This window comes from Pan troglodytes, chromosome 20 (assembly GCF_028858775.2).
Source record: "Pan troglodytes isolate AG18354 chromosome 20, NHGRI_mPanTro3-v2.0_pri, whole genome shotgun sequence".
Classification (NCBI taxonomy): domain Eukaryota; kingdom Metazoa; phylum Chordata; class Mammalia; order Primates; family Hominidae; genus Pan; species Pan troglodytes.
This window is the reverse complement of record NC_072418.2, coordinates 5,915,782-5,927,560: the sequence shown is the minus strand read 5'-3', so window position 1 is coordinate 5,927,560 and position 11,779 is coordinate 5,915,782. Positions and strand designations below refer to the sequence as shown.

The 11,779-nt window shown below is 58.6% G+C and overlaps 1 protein-coding gene across 2 annotated transcripts; it reads right to left on the bottom strand.

Annotated features, from left to right (window-relative positions):
• Positions 1-5,336: 5,336 nt before the first annotated feature.
• On the bottom strand, positions 5,337-11,508 carry HMG20B (high mobility group 20B). 2 transcript variants are annotated; one of them, XM_016937050.4, is made up of 10 exons: positions 11,430-11,508; positions 11,078-11,133; positions 10,625-10,733; positions 9,839-10,042; positions 8,763-8,883; positions 8,122-8,168; positions 7,802-7,874; positions 7,319-7,534; positions 6,307-6,439; positions 5,337-5,911 (listed from the first exon to the last, which is right to left on the bottom strand). In XM_016937050.4, exons 2-10 carry the CDS (start codon positions 11,113-11,115, stop codon positions 5,899-5,901), a joined length of 954 nt encoding a protein of 317 aa, XP_016792539.1. In that variant the 5' UTR covers positions 11,116-11,133; positions 11,430-11,508; the 3' UTR covers positions 5,337-5,898. The 2 variants fall into 2 exon arrangements, with proteins under 2 accessions (XP_016792539.1, XP_016792540.1); XM_016937051.4 differs by having other exon boundaries at positions 8,122-8,165.
• Between the last annotated feature and the right edge of the window lie 271 nt (positions 11,509-11,779).

The following is an 11,779-nucleotide window of genomic DNA, read 5'->3' as shown; positions in this document are numbered from 1 at the left end:
AGTAGAGACAGGGTTTCACCATGTTGGTCAGGCTTGTCTCGAACTCCTGACCTCAGGTGATCCACCTGCCTTGGCCTCCCAAAGTGCTGGGATTACAGGCGTGAACCACCGCGCCCGGCCATGTTCAATTTTTTAAAATTTAATTTAGAAACATGATTAATTTTTTGTACAGTTGGGATCTCACTGTGTTGCCCAGGCTGGTCTCAAACTCAAGACCAGGAGGTTCAGGCCATCCTTCAGCCTTGGCCTCCCAAAGTGCTAGGATTACAGATGTGAGCCACTGTGCCCAGTCTCTCTTCAGCATTTAAAGCTACCATCTGACATATCAGATATTTTATTTTATTTTATTTTTTGAGATGGAGTCTCTCTCTCTTGCCAAGGCTGAAGTGCAGTGGCACAATCTCGGCTCACTGCAACCTCTGCCTCTCGGGTTCAAGCGATTCTTCTGCCTCAGCCTCCTGATTAGTTGGGATTGCAGGCACCTGCCACCATGCCCAGCTAATTTTTTTGTATTTTTAGTAGAGACGGGGGTTTCACCATGTTGGCCAGGATGGTCTCGAACTCCTGACCTCAAGGAATCCTCCTGCCTCAGCCTCCCAAAATGTTGGGATTACAGGCTTGAGCCCCAGCCCCCTGCTGATATTTCATTTCATCTTTCGTCCTGTTTGTCCCCAGGACTGGAGGAATGTCAGCTCCAGGAGGGTGGGGGCTGTTCCCCTGCTCTGTCCCCATGCCCAGTGTCCAGGGCACAGTGCCTGGCATACAGCAGGTGCTCAGTGATCTTTGGTGAGGAATGAACAGATGTCCAGGTCACAGATGAAGGAGGAGACCCCAGGCACCAGGAGGCGTTGGTAAAAATCCACTGGAGTGCAATGTCAGAAACACCTACGTATCCATCAGATTCCTACCCAGGAATGTCGGCTCAATAAACAGCCATCCTGCCTGTAGTGGCGGGCCCTACGGCAGAGCCAGACACAGCCTCCGCCCAGGAGGAGCCTCACAAACTGAACATGGGGAGAGAAAAGAAAGTGGCAGGAGGGTTTGGACGAGGTAAGAAATTTTATGTAAGGCCGGGCACGGTGGCTCATGCCTGTAATTCAGCACTTTGGGAGGCTGAGGCGGGCGGATTGCTCGAGGTCAGGAGTTCGAGACCAGCCTGGACAACACAGTGAAACCCCATCTCTACTAAAAACACAAAAATTAGCCAGGTGTAGTGGCGCACACCTGTAATCCCAGTTACTCGGGAGGCTGAGGCAGAATTGCTCCAACCTGGGAGGCGGAGGTTGCAGTGAGCCAAGATCATGCCACTGCACTCCAGCCTGGACAACAGAGTGAGACTCTGTCTCAAAAAAAAAAAAAAAAAAAGGCCAGGTCTGGTGGCTCACCCCTGTAATCCCAGCACTTGGGGAGGCCGAGGAAGGCAGATCACAAGGTCAAGAGATCAAGACCATCCTGGCCAACATGATGAAACCCCATCTCTACTAAAAATACAAAAATTAAATTAGCTGAGTGTGGTGTCATGTGCCTGTAATCCCAGCTACTTGGAAGGCTGAGACAGGAGAATCACTTGAACCTGGGAGGCGGAGGTCGCAGTGAGCCAAGATCGCTCCACTGCACTCCAGCCTGGGACGGACAAGAGCGTGACTCCGCCTCAAAAAAAAAAAAAAAGAGAGAGAGAGAGAGAGAGGGATTCACCTGCCTCAGTCTCCCAAGTAGCTGGAATTACAGGCATGCACCACCATCCCCGGCTATTTTTGTATTTTTAGTAGAGACCGGGTTTCACTATGTTGGCCAGGCTGGTCTGGAACTCTCGGTCTCAAGTGATCTGCCTGCCTCGGCCTCTCAAACTGCTGGCATTACAGGCGTGGGCCACTGTGCCCAGCCCACACAGCTTTTTGAATGTACCAAAACCTACTGAATTGTATACTGAAATTTTTTTTTTAATAAAAAACTGCTGCAAAATGGTATTTTCCAGGCCTGCCTAGAAATGAGAAACTCTAAATTTAAGGTGGTGGTACCTGTGCCAGGACAGGGTGAAACTGGGGTGGGGAGTGAGGGGGGTTGGCAGTATCAGGTTGTCTGACTTGCCCATGGTGGCTGTAACAAAGCACCAAAAACTGGGTGTGGTGAGGTGGCTCTTGACTGTGATCCCAGCACTTTGGGAGGCCGAGGCGGGAGGATCACTTGAGCCCAGGAGTTTGAGACCAGCCTGAGGAACAAGGTGAGAACCCATCTCTACAAAAAATACAAAATTAGCTGGGTGTGGTGGCACACACCTGTAGTCCCAGCTACTTGGGAAGCTGAGGTGGGAAGATTGCTTGAACCCAGGAGGTATAGGCTGCAGTGAGCTGTGATGGCATCTCTGCACTCCAGCCTGGGTGACAGAGCAAGATCCTGTCTCAACCACAAAGAAACAGCTGGGTGCAGTGGCTTATGCCTGTAATCCTAGCGTTTTGAGAGGCTGGCCCAGATGGATCGCTTGAACCCGGTAGTTCAAGACCAGTCTGGGCAACATAGTGAGACCCCATCTCACAAATACCAATAAATTGACTGGGTATGGTGGCGCATGCCTGTAATTCCAGCACTTTGGGAGGCTGAGGTGGGTTGATCACTTGAGGTCAGGAGTTTGAGATCAGCCTGGGCAACATGGTGAAACCCCGTCTCTACTCAAAATACAAAAATTAGCCAGGCGTGATGGCGAGTGCCTGTAATCCCAGCTACGTGGGAGAATCGCTTGAACCCGGGAGGTGGAGGTTGCCGTGACCTGAGATCCAGCCATTGCACTCCAGCCTAGGCAATAGAGCGAGACTCTGTCTCACAGAAAAATAAATAAATAAATAAATAAAAAATTAGGCAGGAGTGATGGCAGGCACCTGTGGTCCCAGCTACTCACGAGAACCAGGTGGGAGGATCACCTGAGCCCAGGAGGTCGAGGCTGCAGTGAGCTATGATTGCGACACTGCACTCCAGCCTGGGTAACATAGTGGGACCCTGTCTCAAAAAAAAAAAGCTGTCGGGCACGGTGGCTCACGCCTGTAATCCCAGCCCTTTGGGAGGCTGGGGCAGGTGGATCACCTGAGGTCAGGAGTTCGAGACCATCCTGGCTGACATGGTGAAACCACATCTCTACTAAAATATAAAAAATTAGCCAGACATGGTGGTGGGCGCCTGTAATCCCAGCTACTCAGGAGGCTGAGGCAGGAGAATCGCTTGAACCTGGATGGTGGAGGTTGCAGTGAGCCGAGATCGTGCCATTGCACTCTGGCCTGGGTGACATGAGTGAAACTCTGTCTGAAAAAAAAAAGAAAGAAGAAGAAGAAGCAGTGTGGGATGGGGGTGGGCACAATGGCTCACACCTGTAATCCCAGCACTTTGGGAGGCCAAGGCAGGAGGACACTTGAGCCAGGAGTTCAAGATCATCCTGGGCAACATAGTGAGACCCCCCCACCCCTAAAAAATAAAAAATAAACAAAAACAAAGCATCACAAACAGGGAGACATAACACAGCAGAAACTTATCCTCTCACAGCTCCAGAGGCCAGAATCCCACAATGAAGGTGTTGGCAGGGCCCTCGGAGCCCTTGGGAAGAATGCTTCCTGGCGTCCACAGCTTCTGGCTGTGGGTGGCCTTCCTTAATGTTCCTTGGCTTCTAGATACATCACTCCAGTCTCGGCCTCTGTTGTCACTTGGCTGTCTCTTCTCTGTGTCTGTGTCCAAATTTTATCTTCTTATAAGGAGAGCAGTCATGTTGGACTTAGGACCTATGCTACTCCAGTAATGACTTCATCTTAACTAATTATATCTGCAGTGACCCTATTTCCAAATAAGGTCACGTTCAGAGGTTCTGGGGTTCAGATTATTCTCCGAATTTTTTAGGATGTCTTATATATGCCATTAAACGCAGAAGTCCCTGGAAAGGTTTCTCAATAAGCAACACACACACACACACGTACACAAAACAAGCCAAACGCAGAACTCCCAGCAATCTGTATCTCCAAAAGAATGGAAAGTGTGCATTCTAACAAAAACATGTACATGAATGTTCACAGCAGCATGGCTCACAAGTAAGTGCTAGAAATAGCCAAGTGTCCTTTGACAGATAGATGGGTCAATACAGCGGATTCATCCACACACTGGACAATGACTCAGCCACCAAAAGGAATGAGGCTCTGACACAGGCCACAGCGTGGATAAATCTGGAGGACAATCACACTCAGTGAGAGAAGCCAGATACAAAAGGACATATAGGCCGGGTGCGGTGGCTCATACCTGTAATCCCAGCACTTTGGGAGGCGGAGGCAGGCAGATCACCTAGGTCAGGAGTTCAAAACCAGCCTGGCTAACACGGTGAAACCCCGTCTCTACTAAAAATACAAAAAATTATCTGGGTGTGGTGGTACACGCCTGTAGTCCTAGCTACTCAGGAGGCTGAGGCAGGAGAATCGCTTGAGCCAGGGAGGCGGAGGTTGCATTGAGCTGAGATCGTGCCACTGCACTCCAGCCTGGGTGATGGAGCAAGACTCTGTCTCAAAAAAAAAAAAAAAAAGACCACACAGTGTGTGGTCCCATATCCAGGACACGTCAATCCACAGAGGTAGGAAGGGGATTTGTGTGTGCCAGGAGCTGGGGAGGGGATGAGAGTGACTGTTGATGAGGACAGGACTTCCTTTGGGGGTGATGAGAATGCGTTGACATTAGATAAAGGTGATGATTGCACAAAATTGTGATGTACTAAATGCCACTGAATTGTGCATTTTAAAATGGCTAAAATGGCCAGGCGCGGTGGCTCACGCCTGTAATCCCAGGGTTTAGGAGGCTGAAGCAGGAGGATGGCTTGAGCCCAGGAGTTCAAGGCTGCAGTGAGCTATGATTGGGCCACTGCACTCCAGCCTGGGTGGCAGAGTGAGACCGCATCTCTAATAAACAAAATGGCTATAATGGTAAGGTTCATGTTGCGTATTTTACACAATAAACAAAACCGTGGCCCACCCAAAGTCACTGTGCTACAAAGTGGACTTGAACCCCCGTGCAGACACAAGTTGAAGGATGAATTGAGCAGCCGTGACTGTCCCCTGTGCTTCAAGTCCCCCACGTGTGCTGAGCCCACAATGCCCAACTTTAGGTAGGGGAGGGATGGAGACACCTGCCCAGCCATTGACTTGCTCTGTGAACCCCGGCAAGTTTGGGCTCCCGTCTCCCTATCTGAGAAGCTCCGAGGCTCTGCTAGAGGTAAAGAGAGCAGGCCTGGCGCCCCCAGCAGGGAATGTCATGGGGGGCCCAGGCTGCACCTTCTGAACCCTCCACACCACCCCAAACAACCTTACACACTCACAGGCTTAAAACACAAATTTTGCTTGTTTTTATTTAAAAAGTCCGGATCCAGCAGTGAGAAGGAGCCACCCCCACCAGGGTCCCTCGGCTGGAGGAGAGCAGGATGGGCAAAGCCGGCCCCCACCCATCTGGGGTACAGGCATGCGGGGGACACCCCAGGTAAGTCCCCACAAGGCAGCTTCCTGTGTGGCCTATGGCACAGCCCCCCGTAGTGAGTAATTTGGGGAGTCCTGCCGTGTGCTGGGGGTGGGTTTCGTCTGCCCTGTGTCCTGGGGGTGGCCCGGAGAGCCAGTGTAGCGTGTGGCTGTCCTCCGAGGAGGGGCACCCTCGGCTGTGCGGTTCTTCTGGGTGTATCGCGCAGCGAGTGCTTTTTCTGGGTTCAGGGAGCTGAGGAGATTGAAAGCTAAAGGGATGCTGCAGAAATTTAATTTTAGGGGGGCTGGAGCCCCCAAGGTGCAGGATGGGACCAGGCCCCAAAGGGTGGACCCCCAGCCTCTCGTCCACGGGGTGGGGTGTGGCAGGACCGCGCCCACAGCTTCTCCTCTGCATCGTGGGCCCGCCCACTCCTCACAGGTGCTCGCTGAAACGAGAGAGGAGGGCCCGGGATGAGGCCCTCATCATCTCTGGCCCCCACCCCGGCCCTGGGGAACCCCAGAGACCATGGCCCATCAGCTGCTCCAACAGATGCCAGGGTTGGGGGACAGGCGTTGAACCTATCTAACCCGGGCGCTGGGATCCACCCTGAGAAGCTTTAGGGAAGTTCTGGTGCCCCCGAGTGGGTCCCGCCAGCCCGGGGGTCTCCATGGCCATCCTAGCACTGGTGCATCAGGGGCGACCGCAGGTAGGCCCCTCCGGGAGGTGATCTCTAGTAAGCTGCGGAGTCCCACCCAGCGGCCCTCGCGGACCTGCGGAACCCCAGGGCGGGCACATCCGGGCCTTGAACCCCGGCCCCGCCCCGCCTCGCCCGGCACACACCTGGCGACCTGGGCCAGGATTTCCTTGATGCGGACGATGAGCTTCTCGTGCTGGGCGGGGTCGCGCTCGATGGCTCCGTGAAGCCGGGCCATGTAGAAGTCCAGAGTGCCCAGCGTGGGCGTTTCGCCCGTGCCTGGGGGACAGGCGGGAAGGTCAGGCGAGGGTGCCGGGGAGTCGCGGGGCGGGGGCTCCAGGGCAGTGGTAGGGGATGACTCAGGGCGGGTCGCGCGGGCGCTCAGAGGTCCGGACACCGCCAGCGCAGGAGCGGCGCAGGGTGGGCTAAGGTAAGCCGGGGCAGGAGGATGGCGAGGACGGGGGCAGGGTGGGGAGGCGGGGCTAGAGCGGCGGGCGTCCAGGGTCTGCTGAGGACAGTCACGGACGGAGGGAACGAGGTCGGGGAGATGGGGATGACACCGGGGGGCTGGGGTCGCGTGGGACGTGACTTGGGTGCTGGAGGGGGCTCAGGCGTCAGCGGGGCGTGGGGAGGGATGGGTGATGGGGGCGTGGGGAGGTGGGGTGAATGGGAACGTGGCGTGGCGAGCGGGGAGGCTGGGTCAGTGCTCAGGCTGGTCGGGGGTTGGCGAGGGAGAGGGGCCAGCGACGGGGGGGCCGGTAGGGAGCGGTGGGGGCGCAAAGGGTGGGGGCACAAAGGGGCTGCGGGAGGAAGCGAGTAAGCGGGGACGCGTCGGGAGAGGTCGTGGCCGGGAGGCGCGGCCGGTGGGGGCGAGGTCAGGGACCCGGCCGAGTAATGGGGCGCGGAGCGGAGCTCGGGGGTGGTCTGGGAAGAACCAGACCGAGCTATGGGGTAGGGGTGCGGGGGTCGGGGAGGAGGCGGAACTGGGGGTGATGAGGGCGGGGCGATAGGCGGGGCCGGGTGACTGGGGAAGAGGGGACGGGGCGATGGGCGGCACCTGGCGACAGGGGAAGGGGGCAAGAGAGGAGGAGGGGAGAGGGGGGAGGCGGGCGGGGCCGGGTGACCGGGGCGGGACTGGGAGATGGGCGTGGCCCGCACCCGGCACCGGCAGTGAGGCGAAGCTGGCGGTGAGCGCCTGGCGCACGGCCTGGAGCTGCTGCTGCAGCGCCAGCGTCCTCCGCTCCTCCAGCGCCAGCTCCTGCTCCAGACGCTCGCGCGCGCTGCTCATGCTCTGCGTGTGCCTCTGCAGTACCGCGTTCTGCTCCTCGAAGGCCACATTCATCTTCCGCAAGCGCCGAAGCTCCGCCTCGCGCGCTGCGCCGGGGGGGAGCGGGGTCAAAGCCTGCGCCTCCCCTCTCCCCTACCTCCGGGCTTTTGCCCGGGACGTGCCCCTGCCCAGGTTTCCCTCACTGCGCCCTCTGCCTCCTGCTCCACATCAGCCTCTGGAGCGACAGCATGCGCCTGGACGCTCATAGGGAACCTCCCGATCCGCCTCCTCCAGTCTTGGGGCCCTCCTGGCCCACGGCCCCCTCTACCACCCAGTTCCACGGAGTTCGCATCAGGAGCGCAGTTACCGCTCACCTTTGTTTTGGTCCAAGAACTCTTCAGTGAAGATGGGAACATCGAAGGTGGAGAAGCCATCGCAGTCCCCACCCTAAGATGAAGGGACAAGGTGGCAATTTACTGGTGGTAGAAGGCAGCCACGCTCTTTCTGGGTGTGCCCCAAGCCTAGGAGGGTCTCCTGGGACACCCCGGTGGGAGTACAATCAACAGCGTCCCCACGGTGCAGCGGCACCGCCCCTGCTTGCACACATCTGGGCGAGCACTGGCTCTGACTCAGGGTTCTAGAAGCCTCCAGACCTTTCTCCCCCAGGTGCTTTGAGAGGAGGAAGGTCGCTTACCTTGTGTCCATTCAGGAGAGTGTTCATGAGCCCAGAGCTCGAGTCTTCTGGCGGGGGAGGGGAAGGGCAGGGTCAACCTCCCAGGCCTCCAGGGACCACGCCCCGCACCCTAGGTCAGCGCTGCTCAGCCGGCTCCAGCTCCCCACCTGAGTGCCCCGCGTCTGGACATCCCCCATCGCTGTACCGAGTGAGCCCCCTTCACTCCTGTCTGGCTATGTATCTTTCCCCCGCCCAACCCACGGGACTGTGTCCCACGGAGGGAGGCCCTGCCTGGGCTGAGGTCGCACCCCAAAGAGCAGGACCCCAACTGCTCGCACCGGCCCCTCCCACCTTTCATTTTTCTTTTTTTTTTTTTTTTGAGACGGAGTCTCGCCCTGTCGCCCCGGCTAGAGTGCAATGGTGCAATCTTGGCTTACTGCAACCTCCACCTCCCGGGTTCAAGCAATTCTCCTGCCTCAGCCTCCCGAGTAGCTGGGATTACAGGCACCCGCCACCATGCCCAGGTAATTTTTGTATTTTTAGTAGAGGGGGAGGGTTTCACTATGTTGGCCAGGCTGGTCTGACCTCAGGTGATACACCCGCCTCGGCCTCCCAAAGTGCTGGGATGACAGGCGTGAGCCACCGCGCCCGACCCCTCCCACCTTTCTTGATCTTCTTCTCCTGGATCTTCTCCGTGCACATCTTATAGGCTTCAGACTGCTGGTACGCCCGCAGCTCCTTCATGTACTGCTGCTTCTCTCTCTCGGCCTCATCCAGGTACCGCTGGGGGGCAGCACCAGAAGGCTTGTAGCAGGGGAAGCCTCCAACGCCAGGATCCAGTCTTTTATCACTCAGCTTTCACAGCACCCTCCCCCTCTCCTGAACCTTCTATAGCTCCCTATTCCCTCCAGGCGGACAGAACCGGCTCCTCCGCCTGTTGCTCAGGGACCTCCGAGCTCCCACATCACTTCCCATGCCCCGGACTCTTCCCCAACTCCAGCCCTGACAAACCACTCCCGGACGCCAGAGTCATGGGCAGGAACCCAACCTCCAAGCGTATGCGGATGCCTGGACTCCCTCCCGCACCCGTTTCTCTCTTTGAAATCTCACTTACAGGGATGCAAAGCAGTTTTGGCTTTTGTTACATTTCCGGGATGTTTTTGCAATTTTTAAACTAACAGGATATGAAAATCGGGTTTCGCAAAAAATCCAGGCCCCATCCTGACTTCTTAGACATATCTTTGTTGGTCATCCAGTTTTCAATCTGTCTTGCCTCTTGCTAGCCGCGCCCCCAAAAGCTGGTCATGGGCTGGCCACGGTGGCTAACGCCTTTAATATCAGTACTTTGGGAGGCTGAGGTGGGTGGATCATTTGAGGTCAAGAGTTCGAGACCAGCCCGGCCAACATGGCGAAACCCCATTTCTACTAAAAATACAAAAATTAGCAGGGCATGGTGGCACGCGCCTGTAATCCCAGCTACCTGAGAGGCCGAGACAGGAGAATTGCTTGAAGCCGGGAGGCGGAGGTTGCAGTGAGCTGAGATCACGCCACTGCACTCCAGCCTGGGCAACAGAGCAAGACTCCATCTCACAAAAAAAAAAAAAAAAAAAGTTGGTTATGGGTGGGCATTTCTCCAGGCAGAAGGAAAAACCCTGCACGTGGAATCCTTTGGGGGTCGGGGCTACTGGGGGGTAGTCCGTGGACCCCGCCAGCCCTGCTCGGCGCCCCGCCCACCTACCTGCTTTTCCGTTGGCTGCAGCTTGCTCCACTCGGCGCCCAGCATCTTGGTGATCTCGGGAAAGGGCAGATCCGGGTGGCGCGTGCGGATCTGCTCGCGCCGCTCGTTCAGGAAGCGCACGTAGCCCGTGACCGGTGCCTTGGGCCCATTCGGCAGAATCTTCTTCCGCTTCTTGCCCTTGGGCCAGCCGCGTTTCTTCACCGGCTGCAGAACCGGGCTGCGTCGTTGGGAGGGGGGCCTGGCGTACTGGGGCAGGGCTCAGAGGGGCATGGGCGGGGCCTAACGCGTATGGGCGGGGATGGGGGCGGGGACTAGCTGGGAGGAAGAACCCGGAAAAGATGGAGGTAGGGGCCGGTCAGCAGTCAGGACACGGTGGGTTAGTGGGATCCCTGGCCACGGGTGAGGGGATCTGAGGAACTATGGGCCGAGGTTTGAGCACAGGGTTGGCGTTGACTTCGGTTGTGGGCGTGGCCTCTGCTTGGTGGGCGTGGTTTTTTGCTGGAGAACGGGCCTACAGGACCAAGGGGAGGGTGCCGCCCCCAAGGAGTGGAAGTGGGCGGGACCTTAGAGTGGGCAGAGCTGGCATTGTGCGGTGGGCGGGGCCTGGACTTAGAGTGGCAGAGGAACTGTCGGGGGCGTGGCAGCTCGCACGGGGCGGGGTCTCAGCTTCCAGAGGAAAATGGGCTGTGGGCGGAGCCACAAGCAATTCAAATCCAGCCTGGGGCGGGGCTTCGAGGCTGGGGCGGGAGCCCGGGGCCTCCCCCAGCTCAGCGCAGGGACTCTCACCTCCTCCTCGTGGGATCCCTTCTCGCCTGCGCGTGGACCCTCGCCGCGCTCTTGCTTGACAGTCACCACGAAGCCCCCATGCTGGCCCGGAGCCTTGCCGCCCGCCGGCCTGGAGCCAAGGATACCGCGGTCAGCCCTGTCCCAAGAATCTCCCCTCCCCCAAAAGCCCACCCCAGGGCGTTTTGACCCCCGACGGCGGGGCTGCAGCGAGAGTGCATGAGCCCAAGGAGGCAGGGTCTGATGGGGTCAGTATCCGGGGAAGGTGGGACAAGCGGGGCTCCTGGGAGGGACTGGAGGCCGAGGTGGGGGGTGCAGAATTGGGTGGAGGGAGAAGCCCCCTGACCCAGGTGGGGGAGTCAAGACTCCGGCGGGGGGGACTGGGTCAGGGGTTCAGGAGCTAGGGCTGCAGCCCGGAAAGTAGCGAGGGCGTGGGGAGGGGATCAGTGCACTCACGCGGCGGCCGCGCCGGGCTGCTTGGGGCCGTGGGACATGGCCGCTCCGGGCCGGACCTGGAACACGGACGCGGACGGAGGTGAGTAGCGCCCGGGCTGCCCGATGGCAGACCGCGAACTGGGGTACCCCGCGATGGAGAGCCCCGGGATGCCGGGCCCGGAGCGCTGGGGGGGCCGGATCCGGGGGCGGGGAAGTCCTCGAGGGCGGGCGCCCCAAGAATCCTTTGTTGGGCGATTGCCCCCCCGGGAGGCCTGGGCCGGTTTCCCCCGGGCCAGGAAAGACCCCGGCCCGGCCCTGGGACCCCTGCACCCCCGCCCCCTCTCAGGGCCGGGAGTTCCGCGGCTGTTTTCACCTCCAAAGAAACTTTCCCGGACCTCCCGACTGCGCGACGCTCCAACCAACCGCCCGCAGCCCGCCCCCGTCGGCCGCCCCGCCCCTCCCCGCCCCCGGCATGCTAATGAAGGCCTCGGCGAACGGTCCCATTGGGTGAGACCTTCCCCCCGGGCGTGCCCATGCAGATACCGATCGGCGCGCCGGCCGGCGATTGGCTGGGGAGGCTGCTGAGTCGCGTGGGAGGTTGGTAAGGAAGGCGGCGGGCGGTGCGTCAAGTTCGGCTGCGCTCGGCCGCGCTCGGGACCAATCGGGAGCGAGTGGTGGACTTGCCGGGCGGAGCCTCTTAAAGGGCCAGTAGGAGAGGCGCGG